This window comes from Podarcis erhardii (genome assembly GCF_964252035.2).
Source record: "Podarcis erhardii genome assembly, chromosome: 14".
In the NCBI taxonomy this organism is placed as follows: domain Eukaryota; kingdom Metazoa; phylum Chordata; class Lepidosauria; order Squamata; family Lacertidae; genus Podarcis; species Podarcis erhardii.
In genome coordinates, this window is record NC_138503.1 from 43,606,870 (window position 1) to 43,632,597 (window position 25,728).

The 25,728-nt window shown below is 44.5% G+C and overlaps 1 protein-coding gene across 4 annotated transcripts in view; it reads right to left on the reverse strand.

Annotated features, from left to right (window-relative positions):
- The window catches only part of TRRAP (transformation/transcription domain associated protein), a 163,805-nt gene that overhangs the window by 93,957 nt on the left and 44,120 nt on the right, over positions 1 to 25,728 (reverse strand). For 2 of the 4 annotated variants that reach the window (XM_081839442.1, XM_081839443.1), the window contains exons 30-45: positions 25,199 to 25,369; positions 23,656 to 23,724; positions 18,510 to 18,563; positions 18,349 to 18,369; positions 16,781 to 16,900; positions 16,070 to 16,189; positions 14,482 to 14,646; positions 13,416 to 13,597; positions 12,308 to 12,506; positions 11,241 to 11,369; positions 10,584 to 10,850; positions 8,063 to 8,269; positions 5,472 to 5,630; positions 5,217 to 5,351; positions 4,925 to 5,035; positions 2,970 to 3,116 (exon numbers count right to left, since the gene is read on the reverse strand). In XM_081839442.1, coding sequence (XP_081695568.1) covers positions 2,970 to 3,116; positions 4,925 to 5,035; positions 5,217 to 5,351; positions 5,472 to 5,630; positions 8,063 to 8,269; positions 10,584 to 10,850; positions 11,241 to 11,369; positions 12,308 to 12,506; positions 13,416 to 13,597; positions 14,482 to 14,646; positions 16,070 to 16,189; positions 16,781 to 16,900; positions 18,349 to 18,369; positions 18,510 to 18,563; positions 23,656 to 23,724; positions 25,199 to 25,369 — 2,256 coding nt within the window. The remainder of the gene's footprint in view (positions 1 to 2,969; positions 3,117 to 4,924; positions 5,036 to 5,216; positions 5,352 to 5,471; positions 5,631 to 8,062; positions 8,270 to 10,583; positions 10,851 to 11,240; positions 11,370 to 12,307; positions 12,507 to 13,415; positions 13,598 to 14,481; positions 14,647 to 16,069; positions 16,190 to 16,780; positions 16,901 to 18,348; positions 18,370 to 18,509; positions 18,564 to 23,655; positions 23,725 to 25,198; positions 25,370 to 25,728) is intronic. The other 2 variants (XM_081839444.1, XM_081839445.1) reach the window with 2 other exon arrangements.

Genomic DNA, 25,728 nt, shown 5'->3' on the forward strand with positions numbered 1-25,728 from the left:
AGATCCCTTATGTCACAAATGACTCCCCAAAAAGTAGGTTTTTAATGTCCAACTACAATTTGTTGAGTAAAGGGAGATAGGTGGGAGAGCAAGGCCTCCACCTTTGATCCACTTAGCATTTACCTAAAATCAGTCCCATGCAGACTGGAAGAGGGGCAGCCAAGTATGGCAGAACCTCAGTTTTCGAATCCATAATCCATTCCAGAAGTCCGTTTCGACTTCCGAAATGTTCGAAAACTGAGGATCAAAGGGCTGTCGGCAAAGTGAATGGAAAAAAATTGAGAAACGGGCCTTGGAAGCCATTCAACTTCCGAGGCGTGTTTGAAAATGGAAGCATTCACTTCCAGGTTTTTGGCGTTCGGCTTCCGAAATGTTCGGCAGCCGAGATGTTTGAAAACCCAGGTTCCACTATACACTTGCTCTGGGCCTTGGAAGGCTAAGTTGGGCAACAGCAGGGGGGTGCCAATGACTGGCTGTTTCTTTGTTGAGTTTCAACATTATTTTAACAAGACTCCCATCCCGGACCTTGGACAAGTTCTCAATGGGCCTTCCGCCTTCCTAAAACGTAGCTAATGAGAGCAAAGTAGAAGAGCTTATTCTCTCTCTGGCTGCTCCTTTTACCTCTCTAGGGAGTCCTACCTTGCATATCAAGACCCATAGCTGGTACGCTGTGAAAGAGACCATTGTGTCAACGGATTCGTAGCATTTTCAGGACTCGGATGTCTATGCAGTCTGAAAATAAACTATGAACTCATCTATAGCCTAATTGCCACATTTTGCAATGCAAGCCGCAGTCAAGAGATATTTATTTTATTCATTAAATAGACATGTATAGTATAAGCTCTATGCTATACACACCAGCTAATGAATAAAATAAATATTCCAGACTGGTGCTTATAACGCAAAATGTGGCAATTAGCATCCAAACACAGCAACGGGTAAGGCTATTGCTCATACCACTGGTATTCATTAGGCAGCTGTTAAGGGTCAATTTGGATGCAGAACATGTTTAATGGAACACATTACTGGTGTGGATAGATGTTTAAAGATAGGAGTTTCCCTCTCCTGCAGCTGTCCACATTTTCAGATTATTTTTGCATGCTTCAGACACACACATCCCACCACAGTCGCATAGCCTAGTTCCCAAACCAATTCTCCCATTTTCCAGCTCTTTTCTACACACATACAAGCAGCAGCAGTGTCAATGTTTTTGTTGTTGTGGTTGTTGTTGCCACAGAGGTGTTTGGCAAGGCTGGCCTCAAGGATACAGAAAATGAGCCAAGGGAACAAAGCTGCAACAACATCCCTGTAGGAAACACAAGGGCTCCAGGCCACCTTTCTTGACACATTCAATCGTTCTTTCATAAAATCTATAGTGTCTTGTCTCCTCTCTAGGCAATACTGCTCAACAGCGGCTAACAAAGATCCAACCTATAAAATGCAGTAAATAAATGTGTATCCAATTAAGTCCTACTCAGAGCAGACCTATCAAAATTAAGGGACCTGAGATAGAAATGTTGATTAATTTCAGTGGGTCTACTCCAAGGAGGGCTGGATACAACCCCAAAACAACTTTTAAAAGCCAGACTAATCTGAACAGAAGTAAAGCCAAAAGCCAGTTGAAAAAGCAACAATGGCATTGTACATGTCAGAAAGGAAGAACTTTGAAAGAAATTGAAAGGAAGAAATTGAACCAGAATTTGAAGGTGGTGCCACAGAGAAAGCCGTTTTCTGCATCTCCACCAACCTTAATTCAGAAGACAGAGGCATGCACAAGCGCCTCGCCTCCAAAGAAATAGTCCTTAACCGGTAGGCAAATTTACATGGGAGCAAGTGGTCCTTCAAGTAGCCTATTTCCAAACTATACCAGACAAAGTGAATTTCCAAACCGACTGTGAATGCCTAAAGAGGTTCCTTGGGAGGTTGGGCAAGGCTACCTAGAGACTATACCAACAGCTGAGAGCCTCCACACTTGCTGAAAAGTATACCTTGTGCATGTCCCCATTTACGTTTTTTAGTTACTACAGATATGCTAACTCTTCCCCAGTCCACGTAGAACTTGCAACCACCAAGCCTTCACCCCACCTCAGCAACAGACAACAACTGCATGGCAGCGAGATTAATGCAGCCTTGTAAATAAGCCACAAAGTTACTGGCCTGCTAAGAGGCTAGATTACTGCACTGCCATGTTGGACACAGAAGAAGGGAACCATCTTTTCTGTGTCCAGCACAGAAACCTGGAATAAGAGTCACTAAGCAGAGGTAAATAATAATGATGTTATTCTAGGAAGTATGCTAACAGAGGAGGGTCAGTGGTGAAAGAATGACTTTCCTTCCACCAAGCTAGAGGACACAAAGAGTGTTGCATCGCACTCGCTCACTTGTACTGTATTTTATTTCCTTATTGCCTAAGAAGTTGTTAAATGCAAGGCTGGGTAAGCAATAAGGACAGATGGTTGGAAAGGGAATACAAGGGTAGTAGAATCTTCTTCCTCTTATCCTCACAGTAGTGATGAGGAAAATTCTTCGGGAGCTCAACATTAAGAAAAAAATACTTGCGTAAAATACTAACATCTTGTCAGTGTTACAATGCAAAAACTAGCATTCATTTCCAATTCTCAGCGGTTGACTTTTTATCCTAATCCTGGTGTCAAGAACAAAGACAAGAGTAATTATTTGAGACTATAAATCAATTCCATTAAGCTGAACATTTACCAAGTCATGACATCAAATTAAATTGGCAATTAAATAGGCTAACATGACATTTCAAGTTCTCTACAGCGAGCACCACACTGTTTACCTCAACACATTCTCAGGATCTTCATATATATATATATTTTAAAATGAATCAATACATTGGGTGCAACATGACAACTTGTAACACATACAGGGTACTTTATTAAGCATTTAATTATATTGTTTCTTACTGATGCCTCTCAAAGTTGTTTAAGGCTGGAACATTAACTTACCACAGTCATTAGAAGCTTATCAAACCACTGCAGTTTGAGCTCTGATTTTGGCCACATGTCTGGTCGTAAAGCTGTCTTCAGAAGGTTGACACAACGTCGAGAGAGCAGTTCTCCTGGAGAGCCAGCCGTGTTTGAGTTGTCATTTACCTAGAAATTTAACAAGAATAATTACTAAGTAGCAAATACTATTATTGTTGTTGTCAATATTATAACGACAACAACAATAATTTCTATACCACGCTTCCTCTAAGGATCACAGGGCAATTTACAATATAAAAACACATAAACACAAAAAATACCATGGTAACAAACAAAACAATACCCCGCCCAACAGAAGTTGCTGTACTATAAGTCCCATCATCCCACTGGCCATACTGGTTTGAACTGATGGGCATTGGAAACCAACCACTGCAGGGCCCTAGGCTGCCCATCCCTGCTGTATAGAGAGGGCCAGAAGATGACAAGCTAGACTTGCATGCTGAAGTAGACTCTCCCTGCAGACAAGCCCATCATATAGCAAATGCAAACAAAAAGGGAATTGTTACTATGAATTATCGTTTGTGGATCTGAATAGAGGACACTTCTCTGAAAGGAGGCCCAGCAAGCTATTATTCCTGCTTCCGTGTGCTACAGGGGTTGCTCCCCAACTAGAAGAAGGCACAAAATGTATAAAAAGCACTTCAGGGCCCAGAAGAAGAGCAGATTCACCCCACAACGCCCAAAGGATACAGGAGGTGGAAGGATGTGCCTGTTTGGACAGAAGAGGCAAAGTAGGAGAAGATCTCTTAGAGGTGGAGGTGGAAGGAGATCTCCCAAACCTACTCCAAGGTTTGTGAAATATCCTCCATTTCTGGGCCCTGGGATGCTTCTTATGCATTTTGTGTTTTCTCCTGGCCAGGGAGCAACCCCTATGATGCATAGAAGGAAATAGCCCCCTGGACCTCCTTTTGGATAAATCGTCTCCCACAGGGCAGCCCCCAGTGGCACCACCACCAAGAAGGCCTCACTGTACGGTCCAAGATGGCTGGTACCGGAGAAAGCACTCTTTTTAAATTGCAGCTGCTCTGGTTACAGTTTAATTATAGATCACAGTGTCGGAATATGAGATTAGCAGAAACAAAGTGAAGATTGGTGTGCTCATTCTAAGCTTTTTAAAAGCAGTATATACAGGACAAAGTGATCATGGCATCATCTCACTTCAGCTCCGAGAAAGAACATTAAGTAAAAAGTACAAAAACACAACAGAGCGGAAGAGATAAGGCTAGCTTCCGTTCTCAGGCTTTCCAAGCCTAGAAAGTAACACAGACATGTGATGTAACAGTCACACATCAGCAACGGAGGAGTGAAATGCTAACGCACAGTTCCCCAGCCTAGTCTTCTCATCACCTCCTTCCTATGCTAGGCATCCCAGTGGGGATGAGAAGAAATGCATTCCGTAGCCCGCAAAGAAGTCCTACTCCACACTGCCCATGAAAAGTCCAAGGAAGGAGAAGAGCAAATGGAACACTGAAGATCTCCCTTGAATGGAACAGTGATGCTGTCTTTTTCACACCAATCAAGCAAATCTGAAGGAGCGTCTCCACCCCCATCGTTCTGCCCGGACACTGAGGTCCAGCACCGAGGGCCTTCTGGCGGTTCCCTCACTTCGAGAGGCCAAGTTACAGGGAACCAGGCAGAGGGCCTTCTCGGTGGTGGCGCCCGCCCTGTGGAACGCCCCCCATCAGATGTCAAAGCGATAAACAACTACCTGACATTCAGAAGACATCTGAAGGCAGCCCTGTTCAGGGAAGTTTTTAATATGTGACATTTTTGTGTATTTTTCATCTTTGTTGGAAGCCGCCCAGAGTGGCTGGGGAAACCCAGCCTGATGGGCGGGGTACATTTTTTTTTTAATTATTATTATCATCATCATCATCATCATCATCATCATCATACTGAAGAGAAGTGCACAGTACCTGGCAAGCAATTCTAATGAGGAAGTTGATGACCGTATCGGTGTGTTGCTTGTCAATTGGCTTTGAAAGGAGCGCATCAGCTCCAGGCAGTGACTGGCTGCGTCCGAATACCTGAAGAATAATAATATTAATAAAGCAGCACATCTGAAAGTACATTTGACTTGAAAAAGGGACAGCAATTATCTGTGTCCTTCTTGAAACATGCACAGTTCACCAAGAACATATGAAAAAAAGTACAGGTACATTTGAATTTTGTCTGCAAGGAAATGGGGGGGGGGGGAGTGACTCTTACTGCACTTATTGCGCCTGTCGCAGTCCTGAACCGCTTCACTTCTTGGCCTGAATCGACCGAAAGCCCCCTCTTCACAGCAGATGAGGCAGAACTGGCTCCTTCACTACTGGCACCCTGATCCATATCGGAATCCGGCTTTTGGGGAGGTGGGGAGAGAGGAGAAAGAAGAGCCAAAGAAATTGAACTCAATATGGGATTTCTATAGAAAGGCCAAGGATTCCATAGAAGACAGCGAAAGAGCTGAAGTCCTCTTACCTGCTGATCTTTGATTCTTTGCAATTCCCATTTGATGACCACTTCTGCCAGGTCCACAGCCAGTTTCCTTTGCTCAATAGTAACACTGGGAGTGAAGCCCAGTCTCTGCATCGCACTCACCATGTGCTGCACTAAATGGTGCCTCACTGGATAGTAAACCTGTGGAAATTTCCCCCACAATTATTGATATAAACATATATATTTATACCCTGCCTTTTACCTGACAGGGACTCAAAGCGGCTTGCAGATAAATTAAGAACAGGTAAAAACATAGGGGGAAAAACAATCATTAAACACAATTAAACACACATAATTACAATGAAAACAGCATGGCATCAGTCGTTTCATTAAAAGCAGTCAGTTTGCAAAGGCCTCCTAGAATAAGGAGGACCTAACCTGCCAGCAAGGAGGGAGCCAATATAACTTCTCTAGGTAGGGAATGCCAAAGTCTGGGAGCAGCCACCGAGAAGGCCCTCTCCTGCATCCCTACCAAGCATGTCTGTGAAGGTGGCAGGACCGAGAGAAAGGCTTCCCCCAAAGATCTCAGAACCCAGTTGGACAGCTTGGACGTAAGCAGTGTGCATAGGACTTTCTAGGACACAACCAGCACTTTGAATTGTGCCCGGAAACAGACCAGTAGCAGAGATGCCGTAACAAGGGAGTCGTATGTTCCCTAGAACCAGCCCTAGTCCACGATCTGTCTGCGGCTCTTTGAGCCCATTCAAGTTTCTAAACACTTTTCAAAGGCAGCCCCACACAGAGCATGTCACAATGGTATCTCCCTATATAACGTTCATACCTTCTGCAAATATGATATATCCTTCAGAATTAAGAAGGAAGAGAGTTCTCTCTCCCTTCCTCCAATCTCCTGCCACTGGAGCAAAATTAATGGTAAGTACAGGGGCTGAGAAAAAGTTGTAATCTATATGTTCCCGGGAGGGTGGAGGAATTAGGAATGGACCCCATTATCGTGCTTCCAATGATATCAGGAGATACAGGAATCTGATATACGCTCAGAAATAATACCAGGTATTTTCTAAGTTACAAAAAAGAAAAAACACATTTTAGTCATTTCCAAGCCTTGGGACACCCATCCGAACAAATCTCTGAATAACCCTGCACCACACCTTCTGAATGGTCGGAATGTGCCCTTGAAATTTGATAATGCTTCTTGCTTGCGGGCAGGGGGAGGAGTTCATGGATTTTGCATGGCTGTAATGTAGCATATTGTGTAAAGGTAAGAGAGACATCCATCCTTCTGCCCACTTTTGCCTCTGGCCCTGGTATCTCCTGGAAGGTAGGTTGCACAGGAGGCAAAGTTGTGCTTGGAGTGTACAAAGTTCCCCATTCCTGCGCTAAACAGCGTTGGCAACTAGGTATTCATCAGGTGTGGGGCAATGTTGTTTTTCAGTCCAGGAGCCTCAGGTTTTTCTAACCGAGATGATAAATATGCTTTACAGGTGAGAGCCATCTAACTCTTCCTCCTCAATTCAAGCTGTGCAAAGCAGGCCTAGAGACACACTGATTCCGCAAATGCCTTTGAAACCTAGCAGGGTCAAAGCATTACACGGAAGAGAAAAGCCAAGCTTTCTAGTTTGTATACTGTATTTTAAGCGCCTCTGGCCGATGGATTACAGACCACTTTCATCTCAGGTTTGCGATTCTCTCTTGAGCCCACAAAGAGAGCAAATCTTTGGGGGATTATTCTAAAGTGGCAAAAGTGCTCTCGCAGTAGCTCCAAATGACCAGAAACGTTGGGAGAGGGAGTATTCACTGGACCAAGAGCACAACAGTTCTCGTCCTGCACCAAAATTACTCCCCTGGGCCCTCAAAGGCAATCCAGCCCGAAAATCAACACAAAGTACCCTTACAAAGTGTTCTGTGCTGAAACAAGCCACTCCAAATTTGATTTGTGTTCTCTGGCATTTAAGAACATCTCGGAGGGTTTCTGTGTGCACTGAAAATTTATGCCATGCAAACACCACTGATGAGGTTATTTGGGTCAAGGCCAACACTTTGCATGACCACTTTATGGCATTTTGGGGTGGGGGTGGGGAGGCACGCATCTTAATGCCCAGTAAGAGACAGAGAGAACATTATGGCCGGCATCGTATCCATTCATTACACTGTTAATCCATTTTATGGAATAATGTGTGAGGAAGAAGCTTTTAGACTGGCCACTGGCTCAGAAGGAGCTCAACCAGTAATCAGACTGGATGAAAGGGTGCAAGCTCACAGTCCCCTCCCAACCAATGGCTTATAACCCTCAGAGGGGAGGAGCCCAGTGATGGCAGACAGAGGGGAAAGAGAACTGGTGGGGCAGGATAGGTGCGATTTTCAACCTGGTGAGCAGGATTTCTTTGGTGTAATGCTCTCCACAAGGAGGCTCGCCCTGGCACCTTCCTTTCATATCTTTAGGGACCAGGAAAAAAACATTCCTCTTCTCCTGGGCCTTTGATGAAATAAACCATTCATGTGCTGGTGGGGGGTATTGTTTTCATAGGTATTTTTGTGTTTCTATGCTGTAAACTGCCCTGTGATCTTCAGATGGAGGGCTGTAGAGAATTTTAATAAATAATAAAGAGAAATACCTTGAAGTGCTGGACTATTAAATGCAAAATATGGACCAGCTGGGGAACGGTGTGACCTTCTTCCACTATGATTTTCCTTGTCCAGTGGGTCAGCATCTGGTGGCCGTCTTCCATCCGAGCAGGCACTGCTGGCGTCAGAATAGCCATGGCTTGCCGGACAATGGCTCGCGCCTCCATCGCATGAGCCTTCAGGAGGCTGTGAAACACCTGAAGAGGAGGAAAACACACACAACTGTATAAAATAAAATCCAGAAAAGGAAATAAAGGTTTTCAACCAGGGGGTGTGGACCCACAGCTAAGTTGAGAGGCTACACCAGGTGAAGTGCGCCAACGTTGTTGCTGCCATGTTGGATTCCAACTAAGCCTATCTAGACCAAAGAAGGCCGTCTCAGTAGTGGCGCCCTCTGTGCAATGCCCTCCCTTCAGATGTCAAGGAGATAAAAACAAGAAAAAAAAATATATTCTGAATCTCAGAAGCCAGAACAGCAAGAGGGATCGCTGCGAATTGAAAGCAGCATTCCCTCTTGCTGTTCTGGCTTCTGGGATAGCTGCACAACTGGCATTCACTCTATAAGACGCACACACATTTCCCCTTACTTTTTAGAAGGGAAAAAGTGAGTCTTATAGAGCAAAAAATACGGTACATCACTTTTAGAAGACATCTGAAGGCAGCCCTGTTTAGGGAAGTTTTAAATGTTTTTTCTATTTTTTATATATGTTGTAAGTCGTCCAGAGTGGAAACCCAGCCAGATGGGCAGGGTAACAACAACAACAACAACAACAACAACAACACTCATTTTATCTATTTACATGAGTGCTGCAACATACCATTTTTTAATAAGATACATATTTCTGGACAATTACATGCCCACCTTCTTATATCTATCCTGAGAGAGCTCTGTATATAGCGGGGACATCCTGTTCACTTTCCAGTCTTTTTCTGTAGCTTTCTAAAAACTTCTCCCAGCATGCAAAATCAATAGCTTCTCAGCCTTTCAGCTAAGGTTAAGTGTAAAAAAAAAAAAACACTGCTTTTCATTTAGTAGTAATGCTAAGCTACACTGCTCTGTGAACTGACATTTTAGGGTTAACAATGTGTATTATTAAGTATAAATCAAAAGGGCAAATATGAAAGTGGAACCCATGTGGTAGATTGTAAGTCAGAGGTGGGTTTTGGATCCAGACCAGTTAAAGACCACTGTGTATAATTGATAATTTGGCACTTTTTGTAAAACTACCAGGTGAACAACATAATGGAGGAACAGTCATTTTATTTCCATCCTCCCATGTATTGGAGTGTCTGCTCCAAGATCTTTCCGGCTCCCTGGAATCTTCCTCCAACTACAAGTACTATGATTTTCAAAACACACTAGTCCAGGAGGGTTAGGCAATAGGAAGAGTGGATTTGTCCACAGAGTTGTCATCATCACAACATTATCTTTGGCCCACTCATCTGAAAGCTGCACAAACAGTATAACCTGACCACCATTCTCATCATCGTGAATATCTCAAACCCCACCAACCCTTATGTTTGTAGCTAACACTCTTCCCCACCCCTGTCCTAATTAGGTGAAGGGTGATCTATAAATGAAACATTCAAAAAATGTCTATCTATGAGGGCCTTCTGACAGTTTTCCCCACTGCAAGAAGTGAAGTTACAAGGAACTAGGAAGAATACCTTCTCGGTAGGGGCCCCTGCCCTGTGGAATGCCCTCCCGTCAGATCTCAAAGAGATAAACAACTATATGTCTTTTAGAAGACTCCTGAAGGCTGCCTTGCAATGGGAAGTTCTAATGTTGGAGTGTTTATTGTGCTTTTAATATTTTGTTGGGAGACACCTAGAGTGGCTGGGGCAACCCAGCCAGATGGCTGGCACATAAATAATAAAATTATGATTGTTATACAGTGGTACCTTGGGTTAAGTATTTAATTCGTTCCGGAGGTCCGTTCTTAACCTGAAACTGTTCTTAACTTGAAGCACCACTTTAGCTAATGGGGCCTCCTGCTGCCGCTGCGCCGCCAGAGCACGATTTCTGTTCTCATCCTGAAGCAAAGTTCTTAACCCGAGGTAATATTTCTGGGTTAGCGGAGTCTGTAACCTGAAGTGTATGTAACCTGAGGTGCCACTGTAATGTATTTGGTACATATGTAGCCATATATACGGCCACCAACTTGGATGAATTCAAAACAGGGTGGGACAAATTCATGGAGGACAAGGTTATCCATGGCCACAATCCATGGTTGCAGGTGGCAGTGCTTCTGAATGCTAGTTTTAGAAACCACAGGAGGTGAGATGCTCTTGTGCTCAGCTCCTGCCTGAGGGTTTCGCATGGGCATCTGAGTGGCCCTTGTAAGAACAGGATGCTGGGCTAACTGGACCGTTGGCCTGACGCCACAGGCTCTTATGATGTCCACTTAACATGGCTACTTAACCAATGTCCAGTTTCAAAGAATGGGGCGGGGACGACACGCAGAAAGATTGTGGACACGTTTTAAATATGAATCTACACACACATATTACCTGTAAGACTATCTTCTTGTGAATGGCGAACTTGGCAATGATGTGCGCTAGGAGCAAGTGTCCACTGTATTTGCAGGCTGGGTCCACGCATGCCTTCGAGAGCAGGCAGGGCCAGGCAAAGGTCATGAGGCGCCGCAGCTTGCTGTTCCGGTTCTTGTTGTTGTCGTGAATGTGGTGCGGCGCATGCTCCACGAGAAGAGTGGCAAACTGCAAGAGGTAAATCCTGAGCGAATCGAGCATGTCAGCTTGCTTTTCTGGATCAAGTACCTGACCCCAAAACAGGAAAAGGAAAGGAATTTCAGGATACATCGCCAAACAAAGCGCAAGGGGCTCAATTCACCAGGAGCTACTGCTAGGAGCTACCAAGGCTAGAACTGGGAACCTGCAGCTTTGTGCATGGCTGTTCCATGTCTTAAGCCCCGCAAAGGGCTGGAGAATTTCTCAAGGCAGCAAAGGTTTTCCAGGTAATGGAATGTCTCCAGCCACCCAAGGCTGGCCATAGAGAATCTTCGCACCAGGAAATGCCACAAAGGATTCCTGTTCAAGCTAGGACCTTGCCTTGGAAACAAACGACAGTGCTTACTGATCTCAACTTGACCACCACCCCAATGCCCAGATTGGGTTTGCTTGCTTTCTTCCCTCCTTAGGCTGAACTACCTTTGTTATAAATACACTGGTGATGCTTTCGGGGTTATCTCCTTCTGGGTTGGGGGGCCCCAGAAGCTGTTCACCTTCTCCCTTTTCAAAGCTGTGCAAGAAAGCCGGATTCAGAATGTGTTGCAGAACCTGCAGATCAGGGGAAAAATGAAATCATTTATTTGTTTATTTTGAATGATTTCTGTCCTGGTCTTCCTCCCTAAAAAGTTTAAAGTGGTTCACAATAAAATGAATTAAAAAATCAATAAAATGTAACTATCAAGGTCTCTTCTCCCCTGCCCACCTCTCCCACCCCACCCCACCCCCCAATTCTAAGTTACAATAGTGCTTTTAAAAGCAATTGATGACTGATGCTAACCGATAACTAAAAACCTCAACTATTATGGAGAAAGCTCTCCAAGTGTATCAGGCTTCTGCCACCTAAGGCTTAACTCCTTGATATCCACTTTCTTCGATCAAATTATGTGCAAGAGAGGTTAATTATGTGCCACCAAATTAGCAAACCAGCTGCAGATCTCTTATGCTTTCTATGCTTTCATTGTGGTCTTTGGCACTGAACAAGCTGTTGCCTCTGCTTCAAAGTAAATATACAGAAACACAGCAACTATGCTTACAGCAAGATATACTGCACTAACAACCAGGGCAATTAATTTTAAATTATCTTAAAATTTCAGTGATAAGGTTTTTTTTAATGCATAACAATGCAAGCAGGAAGCTTCCATGTCCTCTTCTAAAGTGCCAGATAATTGCAAACTTAGCAGGCAGGACTATGACTGATTAGTGCCAAGAGTCACTGTGGATCCCTCTGGAAATTAAGCTTCTTCCGCCAAAAAGAGAAAGGCTCTAGGCAAACAGGTATGTCAATATTCAAGAATCCGGGCAATCAAATGGAAGTTGAATAATTGTTGACTTCACCCATTATTGCTCTTCTTTAGGCTTGGCATTTTCACAGAAGTAGTTCTGCCAATTATCAAACCCTTGTTGACATTTAAGCAAGCAACTTGCATTGCCCACAGAAATGGAACCTAAAAATACCAACCCGTTTTCATTTAAATGATTTGCTTTACCTTGGCTTTAAGCTCATCTCCAAAGTTGGGATCACTGAAGTCAACAAAGCGGAAGAAGAGTGCCCGTTTTTGGGCAATGGTGTAATTTTTGGGAATCTCCTCTTCCATGTATTCTTTTAAGAAAGTCATGTTGCAAAGGAAACGGCCGGTAAAGGCCCGGAGAAGCTGGAAGAGCAGCTCTATGTCACCATAATTTCGCCTAAGGAAGAAGTAAAATATACAAGGCTAAGCAACATCAAGCTAAGAAATGAGTTCTGAAAAAGACATGCTCTGTATAAGACTAAAGCACCCAAATTTCCAGTGGACACCTTACAAAGAAAGCTAGCTTCAACCAACTAGCTTTCTCCTTTCTCACCAGCAAGAAGTATTTCCCCATCACTTGTTTGCTCAGGTGTAGGGAACCTTGGCCCTCAAGCTGTTGCTGAACTACAACTCCCATCAGACCCTGCAAGAATGGTCAGAGTTGATAGGAGCTGCAGCTCAACAACTTCTCAAGGGCAAAAGGTTTCCCCACACCTGAGCTAAAGTGAAGTCAGCTTAGCTTCCCAACTACCCAAGAGGCCTCTGTTTAACCAGAGCATACATTAGGGGAAGGATGAGGAACCTGTGGCCTTCCAGATGTTGGATTCCAACCCTCATCAGCCCCAGACAGCTTGGCCAGTGGTCCAAGGAACACTGATGGCACCATTTTGGCTGCATAAGGACCGGCACTTAGGAGAATTGGAGAATTGCTATTAGCCTAGATCAGTAACTGCAGGCCTGAGGGCCAAGCACAGCCTTCCAGCCCTCTCTCTCAGAACACTCCCGGGACAAAGCTTTTGCTAGCCCTGCTTCGTGCCCTGAGTGTTTTTGCCTGATTGGAATGTGTCCTTGAACTCTGGCAATGTTTCTTGCTTGTCTAGGTTGAGGCAGAGAGGGGAAGGATGAGCATCTATAGAAATGAGCCGCTTGTAACATTTGCATCGATTGCTCCACCCACTTTTGCCTCTGGCCCGTCCACCACTGCCATGTGGCCTTTGGAAGGTTGTCCAGAAGGGAATGTGGTGCTCTTGACCATGAAAGGTTCTCTATTGGCCATGAAAGGTTCTGCATTCACAGATCGACATACTTGCAGTAATTCAATAAGCAGTACGCCAGCAGCTTTGGTTCCTTCCAGTTTGTGGCTGCCATGTTCTCCTTGCGGTGCCTTTCCTGAAAAGCTTCGCTGACCCACACTCGCCTGAGCTGGCTCACCAAGGAATGCTGGTTCGCCAGCCAGCACTCATCATTCTTCACTATAATACTTATGATCTGTCAAAACAAAAGCAAGGACATGTACGCGGTACTTAAATAGCCCTAAGCGGGTTATTAGTTATGTCCATTTAAAGTTTCCTTTCCAGTAGTTCTGGAGAAAGACATTAAGAACTGCTCTCATCTCTTCAAACCATAAGGGAAATGGGATCAAAGCAGGAAGGTGGGGGAGAGGGAGGGAGCAATACAGGAGCGTATCCAGTTTAGAAGAATTTCAAAAGGAGGTCAGACACACACACACACACACTGCTGCCAATCTACTATATACTTTGGAAAGCGGTTTGTCTATTTGTTTTCTATGTATTCAGATGCCTCTTGAGATATCATTGCCAAACCCGGCATGAGGGTTCCTGAGGAGGCAGCAGCGGACTTCGTCAATGTCTGGATGCCAGGCACAAATTTAATTCAAGATGGTGGACCAAAATGTGACTTTGGTGGCTTCTGGCACATGTTCAGCTCCCTCTCAATATATCATCACCAAATTCAGCATGAGAGTTCTGGAGGAGGGTGTCTTCATAGTCATTTGGAGGCCAGGTGCCATTTTGAACCAAGATGGTGGACCAAAAAAATGGCATTCCTGTGACTTCACCCAATTTTTTTCATGACGGGTCCAAACGCACAAATTACATTATCTATTTTTTTTTTAATCACATTATTTTCTGGTTTCTAAAAGTTCCTGGGCAGCACTGGGCACTCCTTGCTAGTAAATACAACAACAAAGGATTAGGAATAGACTGATGGGACAAACAGAGGAGTGGGGGGAGAACTACCATTGAAATACACCAAGGAGGAATTGTTCTTGGACAGATTCCACAGATCTCAAACCAAAACAGAAGGTGCAGGTGTGAACTATTCAGTGCAATTCGGTAGGTGGAATGCCATACCTTGATAGCCTGAAACTGGAGATCGAGGCGCATTGTGCTGGTGCTGGGAGAGCCAGGGCGAACAGCTGCTTGAGTACCGACGGGTATCAATAATGTGATGAAGCGATTTGGATTAGCTGCCAGAACATCACGCAGTGGCTTCGCATCTTTATGTTTTAAAAAGCTCTGGTTTTGAAACGATAAAAGAAAACTCTTGATAAAGGCAATGAATTGTTTCAGAAGTCTGCCAGCAACATACATTGTGCAGTTTTATACATGGGCGCAGTGTCAGCTATATCTGAGCAATCTTACGCTTAAAATTGCTTACTTAAATATCATACATTATTTAGATCAGTCTTCTCAAACTTGGTGCCCTTCAGAAGACAATGGGCTACAACTGCCATCATTAAAACACTGGCTATCCTAGCTGTGGCTGATGGAAGCCAGAGTCCAACAATATCTAGAGGGCACCAGATTAGGAAGACTGAGCTAGAGCAGTGGGCAGACTTCAGGTCCTGATCAAGTCCAAGTCCTGATACAACAAAATGCTAATTTAGCAAATAAAGATGAAAGAACTGTTCTAATTCTTCACCTGTACACTCCGTTCCCTACATCTCCTCCTTTATGCAGCTTCCTCCTTTCTTCATGCTGGTAATTATATTTCTTACTATATAATAACATTTTAAGGATGTTTTCACACTGCAGTTTGCATAGCCTCCAATAGGCAGCCGTGAGAAGGGCAGCGTGATGACAAAACAACAGACTGTTGCCCAGCAGGCGAGAGAGAAGGTGGACAGTCCAGACTAGCTGCAGAGGAAGAGGCAGGACAGGGCAGCTCCCCAGCAACTGTCTTGCTCTTATATGGGTGCACCGTGACAGCCAATGATGAAGTTTCTGCCTTAGCACTGTAGGAGGCCAAGGAGGAGACAAGGCAAAGTAGGGTAGAATGGTTACTGGGGAGATGCCCCAGACATCTGTGGCTTGCATAGGCGGTGTTTTGGCAAAGCTGTAAAGTAAGGAGCACAGTTTGGCCAAGTGAGCTACAAAGCAAAATAGAGTATCAGCAGAGTCGATGAAATAGCCGACCAATCAAAACATTTTCCTGGAGTTTGGCTGCTGTTGCATGGGGCTCAACAACCTGGGAAGGTGGTGTGTCTTAGGAGAAGGAAAACTCTGATCCTAAACCTCTAGTGCCTTGCGGGATATCTTCAGGAGACTAAAAGGCTAAGGAGTAAACTCTGCACATATCTGGAGTGGAGGCCTGGTACATTGCTCTGCTTTCCTTTGAACCACATCAGCAAGGCCAAGAGGGGGGTCTGGGCAGCCCAGGACCTCCATACACACAGCCCAAGCTTGCTCCCTGAGAAGGTCACTTCGGTGCTGCTAATACAGCAGCCTGACTTCACCCCTGGAGGTGCACTCCATTGTTTCTCAAGACAGACGGATGCCAGCAAAAAACGATGGAATAGCCCAGCTTCCCTTCTTTCCCTCTGCTGCAGCCCAATGGCTGCTGCTAGGTGACAGCGGAGAAAGATCTTACACTTGCAAGCACCTTGATCATCCACCAGCATTGAAAGTCAATCAAACAAAGCAAAACACCATGAGTTACCATGAACATCCTGCTCCACTGTGGATCATTTAAGGTTGCTTCCATCATGAACAACTCAACCGTCTGTGATGGATGACGCGTCAGAAACTTTATTAATGGTTCCCTGAACGGACTGCCAGCCTGCGAAAACAAATCCCAGAGAAAAAGAAGCTTCATTTAGCATGTGGACAAGTTCAAGGCAGCTAGGGTTGCACTCTTGGGTTATGTTTTTCTAAGGACTGCAAACATGCCAGCAACGCCCAAGCCTAGAATTATGGTTTTCTCTCCAGCACATCTGAACCTTCAGTGTTTTCAGTGGGGGAATGTTTGAAATGTCACATTATCTGGCCCTTTCTCTCAAGGGCAAACTAAGCAAAATGTTTCTATATAGCTACATTGTATTTCTACATGTAATTCTAATCTGACCACAAGTTTGATCTCCCTCCACTTTATGTATGTATGTATGTACCTGTGTGTGTGTGTGTGTGTGCGCGCGCGCGCGCGCAGAGTTAAATTCTCACAGAGTTAAATTCTCATTTGGACCTTGAAAATCCATTAGAACTAGTTCCAAACTCTTTTAAAAATGGAGTAGAGTACAAGAGGGGTGTCCACAAATCAATGTTTTAAATCAAATGGATTCCACAGGGGAGTTGAAACAATTCAAAACACAATTAAAGCAAGTATTACAAATGGAAGAGCAGAAGCAATTAAGGAAATTAAGTGCCATTTTACCTCTATCAACATAGCCCGTTCTGTTTTCATCACAACTTCCAGTAAGGGTTTAACGAGTGTCTGAGGAGCAGCTGGGATCAGATGAAATAGGTTTATAATTGCTGAGCAAATCTTCATTTCCTACAGACAAAATGGAAACATTAGCAAGCATCCATTTACTTTAAGGCAGCGTTCGAATGCAACACACAACGGATCCTAATGGGAACTCTATTCCCCTTTCTAGGTGTTAGCATGGCTGGCAAACCAAAGCAAGGAGTTAAAACAACTACTACTTACCCAGGGCATGTAAGATAGCTGTTTTGTTCTGAGGGAGGGGGACAATGGGTGGCTAGATGGTTCAGTTTGCTTCAATAGTGCAACTTTAAAACTTTGGGGGTTTTTTTTGTTTTTTTAAATGGTATGACAACAGTGGTATGGAGGTTTGTGAATGTCCAATGTTGGGCACACTAACTGCGTGAGTCTCTCCAAAAGGCAAAAGCTGCTGCTAAAAGCTGGCTTGTACAAAACTATAAAGGAAGAGTTATGTTTGGCCTGCATCAGAGTTCAGTTCATATGGGCTAGCAACTTCAAAATTCAACTCTATCCTCCTACAGCAGAGGCCATTGGGGCAAGCAGGGCACTGCCACACAAACTTCAGTCTGCCTTCATCCAGCCTCAACCTATCTGCCTTCTAAGTTACAAACAGTCCAGGAGATCACGGAATTCCGGCCAGCTTCCTCTTCCTTAGCCTCCATGTTGACCTTGCTGAAGTTAGCAGGGAGGAGGATGGGGACAAAACTAGAATTATCTGGCTCTACTTCCCATTGGCTCTGTTCCACCTATGGTTTGGACTCCCTGCATTCTGCCTCACCAGTCCCAAAGGTCATCAGCCACTGACCTCCGAGCTCTTCCACAGACCCCAACGCAGCAAACCTCCTGTTGACCATTTGGGTAGTTTCTTATGTAGGGTTATGACAAACACCATAGAAGGAAAAGGGGCACGAAATTGTGCATGCATACACACAGTACATTAGGTCTAGCAAGGTGGTTGCATTTCCTGAACTGAATGAAGCACAAGTCTCCCCCACTTGAACAGAGAGGCCTGCACAGCCGCCAGACGTTAGAATTAGGAGTGGGGCCTCAGTTTTTGCTTTGAAATCTGTTCCTTTTAGATGTTAGCAACTCAAGAAGGCTTCCGCTCAATGTATGTACAGGGAGGGAGGGAAACTGCACCAAAAACTTCCTAATTTATTCATTTTTTAAAAAAGAAAACATGCTTTATAAGTCCTTCCACAGGTCACAGCAAATGCTACTGATACAACTCCGCCACAGACAAACAACAGAGGACAAGTCACAGCACTGCACTCAAGGCACAATGCACTTCGCCCAGTACATAACAAATACAGCTAACAAACCATAGCAAAACAAACCATAAACAGAGAGAGAGGGGGGGAGGAGGAGGAGGAGAAGGAGAAGGAGGAGGAGAAGGAGAAGGAGAAGGAGAAGGAGAAGGAGAGAAAGAAAGAGACAAAGGAACGGAACGGAACCCAAACAAAGAACCTCCTGGCACCTCCTCTGAAAGTTCTCACCTCTACCCCTTCCATGGCAGGCTGAACCGAAACAAAACAAAACAAAAATTCACAGCGTGAACAACAACGACAACCACAAAAACGTAAATGCAAAAGAAAAGTGTATATGCTATGCTTCAGAGCAGAGTCAGAAACTGACTTTAGTAGGGTTAGATTCTCACCTCAAACTGACAGAATGGAGACAAGGAACATCTCCCGCACTCGGAAATACTCTCCTGAGGATGGGGAGGAAAAGCATCTTTTTTTTGTTTTGGCTGTTTGTACACACACTGAATACATACAACTTCCCATATATATATCTATATATATATTTAAAGCTTGCACACAAGGAGGAAGAGGAAGGATATTAAGGGATGAACAGGACAGTGAAGGCGGCATTCAGATTATCTTGGGAGACAGGCAATGTCCACAGAGACAACAGAAAAACAAACCACCTTTCAATGCTCAATAGAGTAGAACAGAACAAACTGGAATCACAAACAATACCCTTGGCAAAAAAGGTCGTAGTATGGCATTTCTATATAATGTATGTACCCAGAGGAGTGCTGAGGAAAGGTAATTGTTGAGAGTGAGGAAAAGTGTGTTTTGAGTGGAAGTATGAGCAAATGGGTGTTGATACAGACTGACTGAGCTACGGGTGTGTTTGAGCAGGTGGAAAATGTGTGAGCAACCGAGCGAGTAGAACCATAGTTTTACATGGTTGTATTTTGCTGTTTGATTACTCTCACAAACCATTTTAATGAAAATTAAAATGAAACTTTAAGAGGTGTTTTGGAGCTAACCTAGTAAAACTGATGTGCGTCATAATAATTAACAACAGCGCTTAGTAGAATTTCCACCGGGGAGAGAACAGGCACACGTTTTTACCACTGCTCAACAGAAGTCATGGCAAGGTCATAAAATGCCTGTGAATAGTTAGAGGATGGAAGCAGGATCTTCTGAGATTTGTAGGGCAGCTTATCAAACAGCCTGAAGAGGAAGGGACTCTCAAAATGCACATTAGTCACTGACTAAGTTTGGATGATGCTATATTGGCTGAATTAGACAAGATAAGATTGCTACATACAGTTGCTTCATTCTTCTCTTTGCATAAGCCAGGAAGTCTTTAGTTAACTTTAGTTTCTTGTTACATCCAAACCAGGAAATCATAGTTAAAGACTTCCCAGTAAGCCAAGATATGAAGCCATGGTAAAGGTATAGGTAAAGGGACCCCCGACCATTAAGTCCAGTCGTGGCCAACTCTGGGGTTGCGGCGCTCCTCACGCTTTACTGGCCGAGGGAGCCAGCATACAGCTTCCAGGTCATGTGGCCAGCATGACTAAGCCGCTTCTGGCGAACCAGAGCAGTGCACGGAAACGCCGTTTACCTTCCCGCCGGAGCGGTACCTATTTATCTACTTGCACTTGACGTGCTTTCGAACTGCTAGGTTGGCAGAAGCAGGGACTGAGCAATGGGAGCTCACCCCGTCGCGGGGATTCGAACTGCCGACCTTCTGATCGACAAGCCCTAGGCTCTGTGGTTTAGACCACAGCGCCACCCGCGTCCCTATGAAGTCATGGTACAATTCACTAAATACCTTGTCCTGTTTGGAAACCATTAACCATAGTTTCTTGGTTTCGGTATAGCAGAAGACTCTAGTAAGGTGGTGAATCCCTGGCTTGCACAAAGGAAGGAAGGAAGCCATAGCATAGAACAAAGCTTGTTCACATCACATCTTATGAAACTCAGGTGTGACTGCTCAAGCACAGCCACAAGCCTAATCTATATGAGAGGATCGCTGTGAGAACAATATAGGGAGAATGGGGATCTGCCTTGAGCTCCTTGGAGAAAAAGTGACAAATAACAAACAATCCATTTTTAACCAATTTGAAGGAGAGACTCTTAATGCATGCCTGCAGCTAAACACAATGGCTGCATGCATATGATCATGCTGTCAACAGTATCCAATACAGCAGTGCCAGCTTTATAATCCATGAAGCCATGAAGCACGGCTTAATTAGCACGGGGAATGCAAACCTCTTGCAGGCAGATACATATTAAAGCAATAAAGAACCTTGTTGTTGTTGTTTTTAATTGGTATGGAAGGAGATTAAGGATTTGGGTAAAGTCTGCCCCAACACACAAAAACACACACACGGGGGGTGGGGGTGGGAGAGAGAACAGCATTCTTAAAATTTCAAGTTACGTTTTCCTGAAAGCGCAGTATTTCTATTGCTTTGCAAACAGGGTGGCTTTGCTTCAGATGTTGAGACTTTGGGGGAACTCCCAGAGGGATGCTCCACTTGAAGAGCTAGTGGAAAGGCTGAAAGCAAAAGGCTAGGGAAAGCGCTTGCTAGACTTCTCACGACAATGAAGCAACCCCAAGTCACTTCTTCGCTGTCCACAACATTTTTGCACACAAAAACAGGAGGGACACGGCAGAGCAGCACTTAAAATATACTTGCGTTTCACCTCATGGGGGGGAGCAAGGGGAGCACCCCCATGTCCAGTGCCCAGTCCCCCACTCCCCCTCTCCGAATGGTTACTCCTCCCCCAGAGTCAACACTAGTGGCAGCAGAAGGAAGGGGAACTTACTATGATAGCCACAGTTGATTCCCAATAGCTGTTAGGGCAGGAATTCACCATGAGCGATGAAAGTGATAATGCCTAGAACAGTTCTGCCACACACCTCCACATTTGAACAGTAGCTGAGACTGCTGTTGGGCCAGACTAACTCCAGTGGCAAGTGCTTACAGGATTAAAGCCCCAGCTGTTAACAGGGATCTGCAATTTCTGAGTGGCCTTGCTGGTCAAGGCTGTAGGCACCAGCATCCCCTTCTCCCCTACCAAACAGAAATGTGGGGAAAGCACGCCAGGTTGGGCAAAGCTTCTCAAAGTCACCCCAGGTAATGTCACCCGACACAAACACACACACTACACACACTGCTGGGTTTTCCTGTTTAGAAGAGTAGCCGACTGGGCAACGCTGGTAAGAAGTGCCCTGAGCAGCACTGCCCAACCCTTCTTTCCCACCATTGTCCTTTCCCAACAGGACATCTGGCAGGAGAAGGGTTGCCTGGACACCACTGGACAAAGGACCAAGCAGGAGCATCCAGTTTCCCTCCTCTGCCTTTCCTGCTCCAGAGTCAGAAGGTTGGTTAAGAGTGCTTCCTGTTCCACCCTAGGCGGCTGGCTGCGTATCACACTCCCCAGAGGGTTGTGTCACCCTCATCATGGCAAGTGCATCTGTTAAAGCCTGGCTGTTAGCAGCAGTTGCACCTACTGCGATGTATGGAAGAATTTGTGTTTTTAAGTGGTTGCACACTGCCAGATATAAAGGAATAGCACAGTCTATGTAGCCTACATGAGTTAAAATACCATTGCTAACGTTTCTCAGATTACGGCCATCTTGAGGCAGCAGGAAGTCACTCTCAGGCAAGTATTTATGCCGCCAACTACAGGAAAAAGAATACTTACCTGTGGTGGCCCTTTACAACATGATTACATCATGTATGTTAGACATGTCCAAGTGTAGCCAACATGGTGCCCTCTAGATGTTTTGGACTACAACTCCCATCAACCCCAGCAAGATCTAGCAATGGTAACATATGGTGAGTTGACAACATCTGCAGGGGACCATGTGGGCCACCCCTGGCACAAAGTGAACAGCCAAATCAAAACATGCCAGCTTCGCAGGCAAGTGCCACCACCAGAAAAGCAGGTATCAACCATGCTAGCAATACAGGACACCAGGTTCAGAGGAAATAGATTTGGAAATATCAGTTGCTAGGGAGGAATAATGTAGGAGGGCTACTGCCTTCGTATCCTCTTTGTGGGCTCTCTGGAAGCAACTGGCCTGGCCACCGTGAGAAACAGGATGCTAGGAAATATGGGCCTTTAGCCTCATCCAGCAGCACCCTTTGGACTCTGTTGGGGCAAACTACCAAGCTCCTGTCTCCCTAAAGCCTTGCAGGTATATTTGGGTGGGGGGGGTGAGAATTTGCTAAAGTGGAACAGTGCTTAATAGATTGTGCCATACTTAGCAGTTGAAGCACAGGAGCCTCGAAAAGACTGTCCAAGCCTAGTGCATAATGCAGCAACACTTCAAAAGGTGGTACATCCTTTCTAAGTGTTTATTAACTAATGGTGTTTTACCACGCCTGTATTCCCACATCACCACATACAATGCTTTTAACAACGGCCAAATGTTCACACTCAGACTGAAACCATATTCGGACACTGCCTTGTCAAGCTTCTTCACTCTTTCCCCCTTTTAAAGAATGAATTATTGATAAATATGTATATTCAAACATTAAGAGTCTGCAACAGAACTTTTTCGTTTACATGAAAGAGCACACGTAGTTCAGAGCGAGTTGCTGCTACTGCACAACTACTACTAGTCAAAAGAGGCTGCAAAAGTCCACCATTAGAGGGGGGGGGGTTGGCCCAACTCCTTCACATTCACCGAGTCTTGTGCCAATGAAGCTCCTGGGTGAATTAAACACATGCACACGAAAAATCAAGAAATTTACAATGCCTGAAAACTTTCAAGTACCAGTAAGCTAGTACTTACTAGGGATTGTAACCTGAGGAACCCTAACATCCAACACAAATAGGCTGATAATACCTAAGAAAACTGATGGTACAACATTGAACAAGCCTCGGCCTTTTAAGCATTATTTCCCCAGCTTTCTTCACAATCTCATTCCAATAGCAGTCTTGCTTTCATTTCCAACAATTATTTCATGTATTGCATATACACACACACACACACACACACACACACAAAGATTTAGCCTGCAAAACGGGATGGGAGAATGGTACATGCTGCTCATTTGCAAGAGACGTGAAACATCCAGTAACATTGATTTGGAGCGGGGGGAAATCTCTAACAGGTCAAGGTGTTTTTCTTAAGGATGGATTTCTGCTAATGACAGTGCTTGTGCTTCTTGCTGAATCCAATGAACTGGGATGGATTGCCAGTGAAATCACTAGGGGTGCAACCAACAGTTTTCATATAAAGCACAACCTCTATTCACCCTACAACAGGGTGCACTCTTAAGGTCTTCCTCCACACTTAAAATTCAGCAGCTAGCATCCCACAAGATTGAATGTGGCTACCATAGAGTAGGGGAACATCAAGCATCACCCATAACAATTCTGTAAAAGCATTAAGAATTTGTCTATCACACACACACACACAAAGACATTCATTAAGCAGGTATGTAGTTCGCTGAAAGGAAGCAGCTAGCGTTTACAGTCTCCCCAACATTTCATCCCATTTGCTTTGGCTTTTCATGCCCCAGAAAAAGAACGGAATCAACTTACATTTCCATCACTCCTCTGTCCTCCTTTGTGTGTAATAACTACCACTTCCATCCATTTACGCAGGTGTTGCTGTGGGGGAATCCAATATCGAGAGTTATTCCCTGCTTTCTTACAGCCTCTGTTAGCTAAGCATGGCCCATGCAATTATTTACAATAAAGAAACTTTGTATAATACTTTGGAGCAAGCTGAAATTGTATTCATTTTTTGGGGGGGGGGTTAAGTGAGGAGGCAAGACTGCTATCTACAGACACTGAGGGCTTTGCGGCCAAGACATTTTTCATTTTTGCCCAGGTAGAAGAAGTCAATGAGATCTTTTGTCCAGCTGGAATCTATGAGAAGATTGCTGCATGCTCCCTGATGCGGAACTCATTCTAATAAGTGGCCTTAGCTCACCTCAGTACCTACATCCTAAAGCCATGAAGAAACCCCCAGCTTGATGACAAACACATGTTGTCTCCAGCTGTGCCATGCCATGTGAACAAGGTCACATCTAAGTTCCCCATTGTGCCTGGTGCAAGAAGGAATGAGGATGGGTGGCAAGGGCAGCTGCGGTGGAGGCGAGAGGAAGCATTCAGTTCAGTGCCTGCCATCCGGCCATGCCACTACTTAGGGGCCACAAATCTCAGACCAATCAGCTTCAGCTTAGCATTAAGTTCTTGTAATACTGCAAAAGGCTCACACAAGTAATTTTACACACACACATCTAAAGCCAGCAAAGTTTTTCCAAGGTTGAAGGGAAAGGCAGACGCCTAAGCAGAACAGCAAGGAACAGGGATTCCATTCCAGTTGGAATATTCTGTTTGTGCTTCTAGCCCCTATGACTAGAACCTCAACTGGAAGAGTCCCTGGCCAGGATTTTACCTCTGCTACTAATCCACCTCCAGCTACCCTTGACATTCCAGTATTCAAGCTCTGCTGGAAGAGCTCATTTGAGCTGCAAAAATTGAGCAAGAGGTGGCAGCGGTAACATCCTACACATAACAGACCAAATTTGGAGGTGGGGGTGAGGTCAGAGAGACTGGCTTGTTGATTCTCTTTAAGAGCCTAGCTGCAAGTTCCCAGTTCCAGTTTTTGGGTTGCTAGTGGCTGTTAAACCCTTGGGTGTTATTTTATTTGGCACAACTGGACAACAGCATCAAACATAAATAACAAGGTGGAGCAGATTCTAATGGTTAAAGACACGTTCTTGTTCACACATACTGGATTATAGCATTAGAAATAAAGTTGCCAAGTCTATGAATGTTTGCCAAAGTAGCCTGACATTTTGTGGTTTGTTGTTTTTAAAGGGGGGGGCATGCTTTCATTTCAATTTAGCAGCACTTTTTTAAAGCCAACTAGTTCACATTCAGCTTCCAACTGAAGATTCACCTACTCCAGATTCCTCCTCCTACCCCACATCTGACACCCAATTAATCCACAGTTAAAGAGAGAAGAAGATTCTTTGTACAAATCTATTAAATAGCTTTTAAGCCTCCTCTTTGAAACTTTCGATTTCAGAGTTACATTTGCTTTAAAATCATTCAAGCGGTTCCATGTTCTTACCATCATTTGATCGCAGAATTTGTCATTAAAGGAGTTAGGGAACAGTCGAGTCACTGAAGTTAGGCGGTTCACCACATTTAGCGTCAAACTTCGGTAATCACCCAACATCATAAGCAGAGGCCTCATGTGCGTGTGAATCTGGTCAACTTCAATTGTAGCACCTTCCAAAAACTGACGGGAAGTAACAGAAGCAACATCATAAAAGTATTTCCATGCAAGCATTTACGTGAGCTGGTATTTTTGACTGCAAGTTTAAAGCATCCTTAGAGTGGAAAGGGAAAAAAACCCCTACTGAAATAATTGTGACTTTTGAGAAATAAAGTACACAGGCCCAGTGCAGACATAACTATGGTTTCTTGCCTTAATGTTAGTAAAGATCCCAAACAGAGTGAAACCCCATGACTGAAATTGTTAAACAAAGGCTGATTCCAGAATGCATGTAACAGCAGATAACCAGAGAAACCACTTGCAAGCAGAAAGACTGCAATGGCTGGGGAATCAAACCGTTAGCCTCAAGTCTTTAAACATGG